Consider the following 13,694-nt stretch of genomic DNA (forward strand, 5'->3'; position numbering starts at 1 on the left):
CTCTGTCAAAGTGATGTTTCTCCTCCATTCCAGGACTTACCCCTCTGTTTTATGCTCTTGTACCCATCTCTCTTCTCTGGTACCTTATTTGGTCACATACCTTTTTTTTTTTCTTCCTCAGTCCTTTGTCTTCTGATGAAGGTCCTTCAGAAGGACCTTCTTCCTTTTGGTCCTACAGGTTTACATGTGTCTTCTGTAGTCTTTAAAAAATAACCAGGGGGACGCCTGGGTGGCTCAGTGGTTGAGTGCCTACCTTTGGCTCAGGTCATGATCCTGGAATCAAGGATTAAGTCCTGCATCAGGCTCCCTGTGGGGAGCCCTCTGCCTGTATCTCTGCCTCTGTGTGTGTGTGTGTGTCTTTCATGAATAAATAAATAAAATCTTAAAAAAAAAAAAAAAAACAGATAGGGACACCTGGGTGGCTCAGTCGGTTAAGTGTCTGCCTTCAGCTGGGGTCATGATCCTGAGATCCTGGGATTGAGCCTCATATTGAGCTCCCTGCTCAGCAGGGAATCTGCTTCTCCCTTTCCACATTCCTTTCCCCCTATGCCTTCCCTCTCTCGCTCACTCTCTCTTAAACAAAATCTTTAAAAATAATTAAAAGAACAAAAAGTTAAAAACCAGTCATTTTCTTATTACTATAATCCTCTCAAGCTGCAGTTTAATTCCTGCTTTCTCTACTTTTATATTTCTTATCCAGTCCTCTGCCTGTTACAGTGTTTCCACTCTACGGTTCTGAAACTGCTTTCAGGAGTAGCCAAAGACTTAATTGCCAAATCCAGTGACCAGTTTTCAGTCTCACCCTGTTGACCCTGTTGACCTCTTTAACATCTGACATAGTTGACTGCTTAAAGCTTCAAGTCTCTTTTATATGTCTACCAACCCCTTTTGCAGGTGTCATATTGATTCTTTTTGCTTCATGTTCATTAAATAGTGCTCATGAGATTCTGATTCTGGTTCTTCTCTCACTCTTCTCACCCAGTGTTCACAAGTAGTCTCATTCATTCCAGTGTGCAGTAACTTTAAAATCTTTTGTACAGACTTAAAACTCCCACCTTTTAGAGCTATGTTGTAGGAATTACTTGGTCATTTTCTCTATGGTTCTCTATGGTCGACCCTTGTCTCATTCTATCACAAGAGTGTCATGCAATAATCTTGTCAAATTGCAGCTTTTTTCACATGGAAAACTTCACTGTTATTCTTTCTGCTTGTTTATTGCCTCCTTCAGTTGTATACATCGTTCTCTTGTTTCTGCCACTACACTATTTCTACCCCCAAAAAAAATTATTTTTCTAAATAGTTACTGTCTTGATTTTAGGCCTTCAAAGTATCTTCCTTAGAGTTTCGTCTCTGACCACGTCCAGTTTCTCCAATGCTTATCAAAGTCATTTTGTTAAAATACATGCCAAATTGTTAGTCTCCTGCTTAAAAATTGCAGTGGTCTTCTCCTTGCTTGTAGGGGAAAAAAAACTATATTCCTTAATTATGCTATCCAAGGCCTTCATAGTCTGACCCCTGCCCCATGTGTAATGACGTCTGCCTATGTAGTACTTGATGCTGATGTCTTCCTTGAATTTACTATAGTCTTTTAAACTTCATGTTGTTGTGTATAATACTCTATTTAGACATGATTCTCATCTTTCTGCTGGGCCAGATTCATACTTGTTAATGATTTTTTGGAAGCCCAGTTCAAGTGACACACCCTTAGTGAAGCCTTTGCTAACTGGATCATGTTAGAGAGTGGTGGCTCCTTTTTTTTTTTTTTCTTTTTTTCTTTTTTTACATTCCCACCACACTGTGTTCCTACTTACTATATATAGCACTTACCACACTGTATTATAATTATTTGTATCTTCTCTTAAATTGTTAGCATCTTAAAGGCAGCTACATTGTCTTATTCTTACAGTACCAGGACTTAGGACACTACCCAGTACCTTGGGAGGGAGGGAGGCATACAGACATGAATTAGGCTTAGACCCTACCTTTTTTGGTATTTGATGTTCATTTTTAGGTATTTGCTGTTACAAGAGTCATGGTGGGGACGGAAAGGATCATTAGGTATTGGAAAATGGAAAAATCTAGATACGTATTTCATTAACGGATAAAAAGGCCAAATGGTTGATGTGTTTTTCAAAATTCAGATGGATGTCAAGCAGGAGTTGGACTAATTAATGGTGAAAAAATAAGAACTTTATCGGAAATATCTGTTGCATCAGATAATATATTTACAAAAAGAAAATTAAAATTACTGTAATTCTTTTATGCTCTTCTAGGTGGGAATAAGCTGCAATCAACAGGAAATAAAACAGAAGACTTAAAAGGAACTGAATGCGTTAAAAGCACTCCTGTCACCTCTGTACAGATTCCAGAAGTAAAGCCAGACACCGTGTCAGAACCAGTCACACCTGCATCTCTTGCTGCTTTGCAGAGTGACGTGCAGCCAGTGGGCCATGATTATGTGGAGGAGGTATTGATTTGAGAATACCGTCACTATGAGATATAGAAAGGAAATATGTCACTTCGGGGGCGCCTGGGTGCTCATGCTCAGTCGGTTAAATGTTCCACTCTTGATTTCATCTCAGGTCATGAACTCAGGGTTGTGAGATTGAGCCCCGTGCTGGGCGTGGAGGCTGCTTAAAACTCTCTCTTCTGTACCACCACCTCCCTCACCTGCCCCCCCCAACTCTGTCATTTTGTTGTAGCAATGCTTTGTTCATGAAATTAGATTTAGATTACTTATAAAGGAATATCATAGGTATCTTTGTTAAAGGCTTTTACAAAGCATGCCCTTGGGGCACTTGTATGGCTCAATCAGTTGGTTTTGGCTCAGGTCGTGATCTTACAGTGGGCTCCACATTCATCAGGGAATCCACCTGAAGATTCACTCCCTCTGCTCCTCCCCACCTCAGATAAATAATTTTTTTAAAAAGTGTCCACATCTGTAAAACTTGGATATTTCCAAAGTTGCGAAGATTAGATTATAAAGTACCTAGGACAGTGCCTAGCATATAGTAGATTTTTGGTAAATATTTCATTTTCTCCCATCAAGAAAAATTACATATTATGTTGTCTTTATCAGATAGAAAACTAACTAGATTGTGTAGTTTATAAGTAATTCACAATTTAAAAATTATAGATCTTAAGAGAGTAAAGTTTGATTATCTGTAGAAATGTACATGGCCAGGACACCTTAATCTTTAATGATATTGGTTAATTAAGTAATCCTAAACTATTAGAGAATTGCATTCGGAGCCAGTCTTTAAAGCTGTCACAAATAATTTGAACCTAGTATCTATTATAGACATTTTATTAACCTGTACTTCTTTTCCTGACTGTACATTTAGAAAAACTTGACATTGATTTTCCATAAAGTTACATGTTTAAAATCTTGAACTTTGTAGAAACTTGTATACCAAAATAATGTCTTTAATCGTCTTTATTTCTATCTCTAAGAGCAGTTACCTAGCCACTAGTAGGCATTCACTCTTTATTAGAGAATTTATTAGGGAACTATTATCTAATCGCATTTAAGCCTGTATGTCTATACATAGTTAAAAGTTTTGAAATTAAAATTAATATCAAAAGCAAATACATGCAAATACACATATTGCATGCTGCAATTAAGAATTTTAACATTTAGCCTGTTTTTGAAGATTATCCTTTTAAAAAACAGACATCGAAAAAATTTTTAAAAAGAAAATAAAAAATAGATATCGTCTATTTTCCCCCCAACTTGAAACTCTTAATTGTTTACATTTATTCATCACAGAATTTGTGAGGGTTTGTGAATGAAGTCTTCAACTATACTATTCCTGTTATGATTCTTACATTTTTTTTCCCATGTCAAGGTACGAAATGATGAGGGGAAAGTAATTCGATTCCATTGTAAATTATGCGAATGCAGTTTTAATGATCCCAATGCTAAGGAGATGCACTTGAAAGGGCGAAGACACAGACTTCAATATAAAGTGAGTAAAATTTTAACTGGGGGAGGGGGGGAACTAGTCAGTTAAGTGACCAACTCTTAATTTGGCTTAGGTCATGATCTCAGGGTTGTGAGATCAAGCCCCACATCACATCAGGCGTGGAGCCTGCCTAAGAATCTCTTTCCCTCTACCCCTCCCCCTCTTAAAAAAATTTCAGCTGTCTTTTTCTTTTAACAGAGCTTGGAACATTGTCCATAGAAAACAAAACATCTAAACATAACTCAGTTCATGAACTCCATTCTAACATTAGCATGTCCTGTCTCCCTTGGATTCAGATGTTTGGTTTTTATTTTTATTTTATTTATTTTTTTTTTAATTTTTTATTTTTTTTTAAATTTATTTATGATAGTCACAGAGAGAGAGAGAGAGAGGCGCAGAGACACAGGCAGAGGGAGAAGCAGGCTCCATGCACCGGGAGCCCGATGTGGGATTCGATCCCGGGTCTCCAGGATCGCGCCCTGGGCCAAAGGCAGGCGCCAAACCGCTGCGCCACCCAGGGATCCCTTGTTTGGTTTTTATTGATTAGTTAACAGTATAACCATATTTTATCATTTTTAGTTACTATAACATTGCTTGGATCAGGTAATCATGTAATTATAGATAATTGCTTCACATAAGCTGTTTTGAAAGAAGTATTAGGTCTCCATTTATTTACCTGCTCTGTCTTGGTAGAATTCCAGCTAAAATGAATTTTATGATGAGGAATTCTTCATTGAAAACACTTCAAGGGCAGCCCCAGTGGTGCAGCGGTTTGGCGCCGCCTGCAGCCCAGGGTGTGATCCTGGAGACTCTGGATCGAGTCCCACATCAGGCTCTCTGTATGATGCCTGCTTCTCTCTCTGCCTGTGTCTCTGCCTCTCTCTCTGTCTCTGTGAATAAATAAATAAAATCTTTAAAAAAAAAAAAAAAAAACACTTCAAATGTTAAATTAAATGCAGAACATTTATTTAAAGTTTTTTAGGGGATCCCTGGGTGGCGCAGCGGTTTAGTGCCTGCCTTTGGCCCAGGGCACGATCCTGGAGATCTGGGATCAAATCCCACATCGGGCTCCCTGCATGGAGCCTGCTTCTCCCTCTGCCTGTGTCTCTGCCTCTCTCTCTCTCTCTCTCTCTCTCTGTGTGTGTGACTATCGTGAATAAATAAATAAAATCTTAAACATAAATAAATAAATAAAATCATAAATAAAGTTTTTTATTAGGCTAATGTACTGGATTCGTGTTTTCCCTTCTAAATACAGAGGTGGTGAAAATTAAAAGAATTTTTTTTTTTTAACCCTACACTCAGACATTTAGAATCATTACTTACAAAGAAGTAAAGGAAGGTTAAATATCCATTAGTCCCCTAAGGAATTCTTCTATTGGTTAACACTAAGTTATGTACTTTTTCATATGAAGTATGTTGTCATAAACTTGGACAATTTGGGGAGTGGGAAGGGAAAATAAATAAGTTTATTAATGTATTTTGAATCTTCCCTCTTGTACAAATTTCATTTTACTGATTTTACTCTTATAATAAATTTGCAACTGAAAGATGAAAGACTGGAGGATTGTGTGATTTAATAATATATGTAGAATTGTTGGAGGGCCTGCTGACTTTTTAAGTGTCTGTATTAACAGAAAAAAGTAAATCCAGATTTGCAAGTAGAAGTAAAGCCCAGTATTCGAGCCAGAAAGATTCAAGAAGAGAAAATGAGGAAGCAGATGCAGAAAGAAGAGTATTGGCGAAGACGAGAAGAAGAAGAACGCTGGAGAATGGAAATGAGGTAGTATCTTTAACTTTTAGTAGCATGATAGAAAGTGGTTCAACCTTTCTAAAAAACTTAGCTATTCTGAGTATGTGACTTCCATTCAGAGCAATCCAGATTTATTTAATGTACTTTTAATTTTCGCTTTTCAGGAAGATCCTAGGTCTAGGAAAGACATGCATTAAAATTAAGTTATTGGCTATTCTAGTATTTGACCGTGGCCTTGGTATTAGGAATTATGTGGTAAGTGGTATCTTATATATATATATATATATGTATATAATATATATCCAGAAATAGTTTATTTATATATAGATTTTTGTTTTTTTTAAAGCAAACTCGACTACACTTAGTGTGGGGCTTGAACTCACGATCCCAAGATCAGGAGTCACATGCTTTACTGACTGAGCTAGCCAGGTGCCCCAGAATAATATTACAAATTAAATGCCCCAGTTTAAAACAAAATAGAACATTTGGTTATATGATAAAAATATCCTGGGATGCCTGAATGGCTCAGCGGTTGAGCTGCTGCCTTTGGCTCAGGGTGTGATTTTAGCCCTGGGATCGAGTCCCACAATCAGCTCCCTGCAGGGAGCCTGCTTCTCCCTCTGCCTATGTTTCTGCCTCTCTCTCTGTGTGTCTCTTAGGAATAAATAAAATCTTTTAAAAAAATATCCTGAGTGTAAGATTTCATAGATAGACATTAATAATGTGGTTTTTTAAATTTAATTTTATTTTTTTAAGATTTTATTTGAAAGAGAGACAAAGATAGTGACCAAAATAGCACAAGCGGAAAAAAGAGGGAAAAGCAGGCTCCCTGCTGAGCAAGGAGCCCAACATGCAGCTTGATCCCAGAACCCTGGGAAGACAGTTGATTAACCAACTGAGAGCTTACCCAGGCACGCCAAGGTGTCTTATTTTTAAAAGAAGCTTATGGAAGCTTTAGAAGCTATAGGGCAGGAAAAAACATCTTCTAAAGATACATAAATATTCAGTTTTATTGATACAACTGACATATTTTTTGAGAGAGAGCAAGCCAGTAAGGGGGTATAGAGGGAAAGGAGAGAGAATCTGAAGTAGGCTCCATGCCCAGTGTAGAGCCTCACTCAAGGCTCAGTCTCACAACCCCGAGATCATGACCTGAGCTAAAATCAAGAGTCAGGCACGTAACTGGCTGAGCCACCCAGGTACCCCAACATATCCTTAAATGATACAGTTCGGGGGAACCCAGCTTGCTCAGACAGTAGAGCATGTGACGCTTGATTTCAGGGTTATGAAATCAAGCCCCATATTGGGTTATAGAGCTTACTTGAAAAAATTAAATGGCACAATTAATGGTTTTAAGTATTGTTCATGGAGTTGTACAGCCATCACCACAATCAATTTTTGAACCATTAGCAGTCCCTCTCTATTTTCCTTGCAACCCCTACCTCTACCCATAGGCAACCACAATATACTTTCTGTCTGTAGACTTATTCTGGAGATTTCATTAAAATGGAGTCATACAAAAAATAAATAAAATAAATGGAATCATACTGTGTGGGGGTTTTTGTCTGCCTACTTTCACTTACAATGTTTTCAAGCTTCATGCAGTGTTACAGCATGTATCAGTACTTTTTTCATTTCATGGCTGGGTAATAGTCCATTGTATGAATGTGTAACATTGTCCATTTATCAGTGGATAGACATTGGTGGTGTTTCCACTTTTGGGCTATCATGAATACTGCTGCTAAGAGTATTTGTGTAGAAGTTTTAAAATACAATTTCAAAAAATAAGAACAAGCGTAATGTACACATTTTATAACTCACTTTCTTCATTTATGTCAACTTAAAAATAAAGGTAAGATTATTTTTCATGACAGCATAGTATTCTCTTATGTAGCCATGTAATTTTCTTTCTAACTTGTCCCATCTTGTTAGATATTTAGGTTCTTTCCAGAGTTTCTCTAACATAATTATTACATTAGCCATCCTTGAGGCTGTATTATTACATACATCATAATTAGTTGCTAATAATAATATTTCCAGAAATGGAAGTACTTGTTTGAAAGAGACCTGTACTGAATACTGTAATTTCGGTGGTTTTCAGACTTTTTGAAATATCTTTTTACTCAGTAATTATTGAAGACTCCAAAGAGCTTTTGCTTATGTAGGTTTTAGCTGTCATGATTTCACCATATTAAAATTAAAACTGAAGTTTAAAATGACATTTTAACTATATAAACATATCAACTAATTACATTACATTAAATGTATTTAATAAATATAAAATGGCGAAAACCATAAAATAACTATTTCTTCACCAAAATAATGAAAATGACAGCTTTTACATTTTTGCAATTTAATGTCTTGCTTAAGAGAAAGCAGCATGATTCTCATGTGCTTCTGTTTTCAGTTTGTTGTGATAGCACATTTTGCCTCTGGATAACTCCATTGTAAAATTCAAAAGAGAATAAGAATGGAAAAGGTAAATTTTGTCTTATGTTACCAAGACATGGATCCTCTGACCTGCCATCAGGGACCATCTGAAGTTCTTAGACCACACTTTGAAAATGACTGTTATAACATTAAAGCTTCTGCCAACGAGAGAGTGAAATATGAAATCCTTTTAGTTTTTTTGTTTTCAAATAGAAATTTGGGGGAAGAGGGGGAAATCTTTTCATACTTGTTTCTGTTCAGTTTGAATTGTAATTATATTACTGGCAAATTTTCAAAAATTTTGAGCATAGTTGACATACAATACTACATTAGTTTTAGGTGTACAACATAGTGATTCAGTAAGTTTATACTTCATGCTATGCTTACCACAAGTGTAGCTACCATCTGTTCTCAGACGACATTGTTAACAATATCACTGAGTTATTCTGTATTTGTTATTCTGTGCCTTTTATTCCTGTGATTTACTCATTTCATAACTAGAAGCCTGTATTTCCTCTTCACCCATTTTGCCCATCCTTTCACAACCTTCCCCTGTGGCAAACATCAATTCTATTTATAGATCTAATGTTGCCTTTTGTTTGTTTATTCACTTGGGTTTTTTTTTTAGATTCCACAAGTGAATGAAATCATATGTTTGTCTTTCTTAGTCTGACTTATTTCACTTAGCATAATACCTTCTATGTCTATCCATGTTGTTCCAAATGGGCAATCTTATCCTTTCTTATGGCTGCATAATATTCCTATATATGTCTGTGTTTTCCTGTTCACATATTCCTTATCTATTTGTGTATCAGTGAACACTTTGGTTGCTTCCATATCTTGGCTATTGTAAATGCTGCAGTAAACATAGGAGTGCACATATCTTTTCAAATTAGTGTTTTTATTTTCTTTGGGTAGGTACATAGTAGTGGAATTATTGGATCATAAGGTATTTTTGTTTTCTATAGTGGTTGCACCAATTTACATTCCCATCAGCAGTGTACGAGGGTTCCTTTTCCCCCCACATCCTGTCAACCTCTTGTTTATTTCATAAGTTGAACTTTATTTCATGTTTGACCACTTACATTTCTTGGTAAATTGCCTATTCATTTTTTTATTTTTTTACTTACCAGTTGATTTGTACAGACACTGTATTGTAGTTATAAACCTATTATTAATGTGTTATCTTCAGATACTTTATTTTTTAATATGTTTATATAATATCAGTCTCATTTTTATGATAATCTGCCTTTGTAATCCATTTTAAATTCTCTGTACTTAGATTATGGAGCTTTTCCTCTTTTGCTGATGTATCAAATATTAAGCATCTAATGGTATGCTAGAAAATTGTACATACTGTGTTAGGCACTGAGTATGAATTGGTAAGCAATGGATAAAAATCTGTGCCTTCATGTAACTTAAATGTTTGTGTTCAGTAATAACAGTAAACCATTCAAAACTGGAATGAATGTGGTTTTCCAGAACCTTCAACCTGTTTTTATTCATTTTCTCTCAAGGCCTAAATAACAGAGAAGTATGTTTCTATACTACTTTTGAGTAGTATAGAATGACCTAAAAAACACTGCTTATTCCCAACCCGAGGAAATTGGTAGTTTCTGCAAAAAGCTACTTGAGAAGCATACTTCTCTCTCTCTTTTTTTTTGGGGGGGGGGGGTGAGTGGGGTGGGAAGGGAGGAGCATCCTTCTGTTGTATATTAAACAAATTTGTCTATAAAACCTTAATGCTTAATGCTATCAATTTGCTTTAGAGACAGGATTTCCCTTGGGACAAGTTATCAGTATCCTAGTTTGAAGCTAAAAGTGAAGACAGAAGTGAGAGTGAGTGAGCTAGTTAAAAATTAGATTCTGAAAATGACTATTAAAGCAGAGGTCATACAATAGCTACCTACAGTCCAAGTTCAGCCTGTGGGTGTTTCATTTGATATACATGGCACTTATTTTTATTTTTGTGTTTTTAAAGATTTTATTTATTTGAGACAGCACAAGGGGAGCGGGCGGGGGGAGGGGGTGTGGAGCAGATTCCCCACCAAACAGGGAACCTGATGCCCTGGGATCATGCCCTGAGCCAAAGGCAGACGCTTAACTAACTAAGCCACCCAGCCACCTCTATGTGGTATTTCTAATCCTGATGATCTTGGGATTGCAAACCTGTATTCCCTTATGGCAGTAATTAATAGGGACTAAGTAGCAGCTGTTCACTGTTCTCTCTAGCCAGAACATATACTTTCTTTTTTTTCCCTTAAAATTTTTATTTAAATTCTAGTTCTTTAATGAACATATGCTTTCTCCTTGACCATAGTCCTTTCCACCTTTAATATGTCCCCCAGGAATCCCTGGGTGGCGCAGTGGTTTGGCACCTGCCTTTGGCCCAGGGCACGATCCTGGAGACCCGGGATCGAATCCCACATCGGACTCCCGGTGCATGGAGCCTGCTTCTCCCTCTGCCTGTGTCTCTGCCTCTCTCTCTCTCTCTTTCTCTGTGACTATCATAAATAAATAAATAAATATTTAAAAAATAATAATAATATGTCCCCCAAAATGAGACAGAATATGAGTTGCCATTTATCATTGTCTTGCACTGTTATTTTTCTTCATAGTAGACAAATGTCTTTGTGTACGCTTGTATCATAAATGAGGACTTTAAAAGTAGGCTTTAGGGATGCTTGGGTGGCTCAGGAGTTGGAGCATCTGCCTTTGTCTCAGGGTGTAATCCCAAGGTCCAGGAATCGAGTTCTGCATTGGGCTCCCAGTGAGGAACCTGTTTCTCCCTCTGCCTATGTCTCTGCCTCTCCCTGTGTATCTCTCAGAATAAATAAATAAAATCGAAATGAATGAATGAAGGCTTAAGAGATTGTCTCTAAGGAGAAAATAGGAGAGAGCCCATTTCTTCGGAGACAGAAAATTCCTGAATGTGTGTTTCAGGTCTTTCATTCAACACACATTACTGGTCTGGCCACTCTAAGTAGGCATTTAAGATTACAGTCTTTCTCTTAAAGAGGGCAAGGTTAGAAGGAAGGAACTCTGAGGTTTCTGATATTCGTTCCTTTGACTTTGGCATTCGGCTCTGAAGTTTTATGTTGCTTTTCTCTTAGTTTTCTCGCCTCTTTTCACTCGTATATACTTCCATTTACTTACAGATGAAAGCAAATAAAGGATTTTAAATACAGTAGGGGAAAAGAAACATGTTAGCTAAGCTGATTTGGGTCAGGTTTTTTTTTTTTTTTTTTAAGATTTTATTTATTTATTCATGATAATCACACAGAGAGAGAGAGAGAGAGAGAGAAGCAGAGACACGGGCAGAGGGAGAAGCAGGCTCCATGCAGGAGCCCGACGTGGGATCCGATCCCAGGTCTCCAGGATCACACCCCGGGCCAAAGGCAGGCGCTAAACCGCTGCGCCACCCAGGGATGCCTGGGGCAGTTTTTTTTTTTTTTAATTACATTTTTTGTCATTATTGACGTAAGTTCTTGGGTTGTATTTTTCTTAAAGGCTTGTAATATCATTCTCCATTTTCAGGCGTTATGAAGAGGACATGTACTGGAGAAGAATGGAGGAAGAACAACACCATTGGGATGATCGCCGCCGAATGCCTGATGGAGGATATCCTCATGGTCCTCCAGGCCCATTAGGCCTTCTAGGAGTCCGACCAGGCATGCCTCCTCAGCCACAGGGGCCTGCAGTGAGTGTCCATGTAGTTTATATAAGGGGGTGAAAGTGTAAAATTGGTTCAGCATTAGAAGATAACAGTTTGGGGGAGCTAATTCTTAGATTTAATCTCATTCTCAGTGTAATTTTTTTATCTGATTCAGAATTTTCCCTCCTTTTATTATAATTTCCCAATTCATGTCTTTATATGTAAGGACTTCACAGAGTTTCTTGAACCTTTCTTACTTTCAGCATAAGCCAAACAGGAACAGAGCTTGTTTTGTTGAGTGTTCTTTAACATTAGAGATTTTCTTTCCTTTTTTCTTCTTGAGATTAGCAAGAACCACCAATTTTGAAGTCAGCTGCTTTGCCTTCAGAATTATCTCCCCATTACAGTTGATGAGAATCTTTTTGCTTCAAATCCTGACCATCTAAAACCTACAACTGCTTCTGATTTGAGTGCAGGATAAGGAGTAGGTAAATGGTTCCACATGAGTATCACAGTTGATATACTAGGAAAACTATAGAAAAGATGTATCTTGAGAGTATGTGTTGCATAGAAGCTGTGTAAAAGAAGAGACACCGGGTGATGAGGAACATTTCATAGAGGTTCAGACTATAAAACAATAAGAGGATTTTTTTTTTTCTGTTTTCCAGAGAACATTTAGCAGAAATCAGCAAATTCCTTCTCTTTAACTTACTCTTTCTCATTTGTCTTTACACAGAACAAGCATTTGTAAGCACTGTTTTATTTTTATCAAAGCCAAAAAAAGTTTCACAATCACTGGTCTTTAAAGTTGAGTAAAAAAGTATATCAGAACCTTAGATAATGGTGTTGGGCAAAGCATGTGTATATACAGAGATATGCATGCATATATAATCATCTGACTCTTGATAGTATATAACTTCAAAGTTTGCGGTTTTATTTTTACTGAAATAGAAAAGAGGAACATAGTTTTAAATGGACATTTTGCATAGTTGACTTTCTTATCAAAAAGCTATGACAAGCATATGTATAGCTGAAAAATAGTAGTTTACTTTTGCTCAGGAAACATTATTTTTAAATGAAGTAACTTTTTTTCTCTAGCCCTTACGTCGTCCTGACTCTTCTGATGACCGTTATGTAATGACAAAACATGCAACCATTTATCCAACTGAAGAGGAATTACAGGCAGTTCAGAAAATTGTTTCTATCACTGAACGCGCTTTAAAACTTGTTTCAGACAGTTTGTCTGAACATGAGAAGAGCAAGAGCAAAGAGGGAGATGATAAGAAAGAGGGAGGTAAAGACAGGTGTGTTTTCAGAGTTACTTACTTTGCATATTTTTGTTTTTCCTTCCATGGACTTCTTACACTTGAAATAAAAAGGTACAAGGACTAAAAACTCTGGTGTGAGTGTACGTCTTGTCTTGTTTGAGTAGATATTTAATGTATTTAGGTGTTTTTTGCTAAAATGAGAAATACACCGTTCCTTACAATCGCCAATCTTGATTTTACTCCTTTTATTTTGATTTATATAAAACTATTTTGAGTCTTTTTTCAAAGCAGCTTTTGTAATTGCATTCAGCTGCTCTTCAGTTTTTGTTGCATTGCATCTGTCCTATGTTCAGTTTTTGTTTTAGCAACTTGTTTCCTTCATGCGTTAACCATAGGCATGAAAAAACTTAAGCTTTGAAGCACCTTTTTTGGGGGAGGGACCCCAAGATGGGGCTTGAACTCATGACCCTGAGATCAAGAGTTAGACACTTAACCAACTGAGCCACTCAGGCAGGCACCCCTAAAAACATCTTTCATAACAAGTTTTGCATTGTGATCTACAAGTTCTCATTTTCCTTTTATCATTTGGAAATATTTTTATATTAAAAATAACTTTTGGGGCA

General features: G+C 36.9%; 1 protein-coding gene across 4 annotated transcripts in view; it reads left to right on the forward strand.

The window, feature by feature from the left end:
- Positions 1 to 13,694, forward strand: part of ZFR (zinc finger RNA binding protein) — an 87,881-nt gene that overhangs the window by 37,752 nt on the left and 36,435 nt on the right. For all 4 annotated transcript variants that reach the window (XR_007410419.1, XM_025436214.3, XM_025436215.3 and 1 more), the window contains 5 exons: positions 2,274 to 2,467; positions 3,849 to 3,968; positions 5,603 to 5,748; positions 11,686 to 11,848; positions 12,902 to 13,107. Coding sequence is in view for 3 of the 4 variants with exons in the window: in XM_025436214.3 (XP_025291999.1) it covers positions 2,274 to 2,467; positions 3,849 to 3,968; positions 5,603 to 5,748; positions 11,686 to 11,848; positions 12,902 to 13,107 (829 nt within the window). In the remaining variant the exon portion in view is untranslated. The remainder of the gene's footprint in view (positions 1 to 2,273; positions 2,468 to 3,848; positions 3,969 to 5,602; positions 5,749 to 11,685; positions 11,849 to 12,901; positions 13,108 to 13,694) is intronic.

This window comes from Canis lupus, chromosome 4, assembly GCF_003254725.2.
Source record: "Canis lupus dingo isolate Sandy chromosome 4, ASM325472v2, whole genome shotgun sequence".
Lineage (NCBI taxonomy): Eukaryota > Metazoa > Chordata > Mammalia > Carnivora > Canidae > Canis > Canis lupus.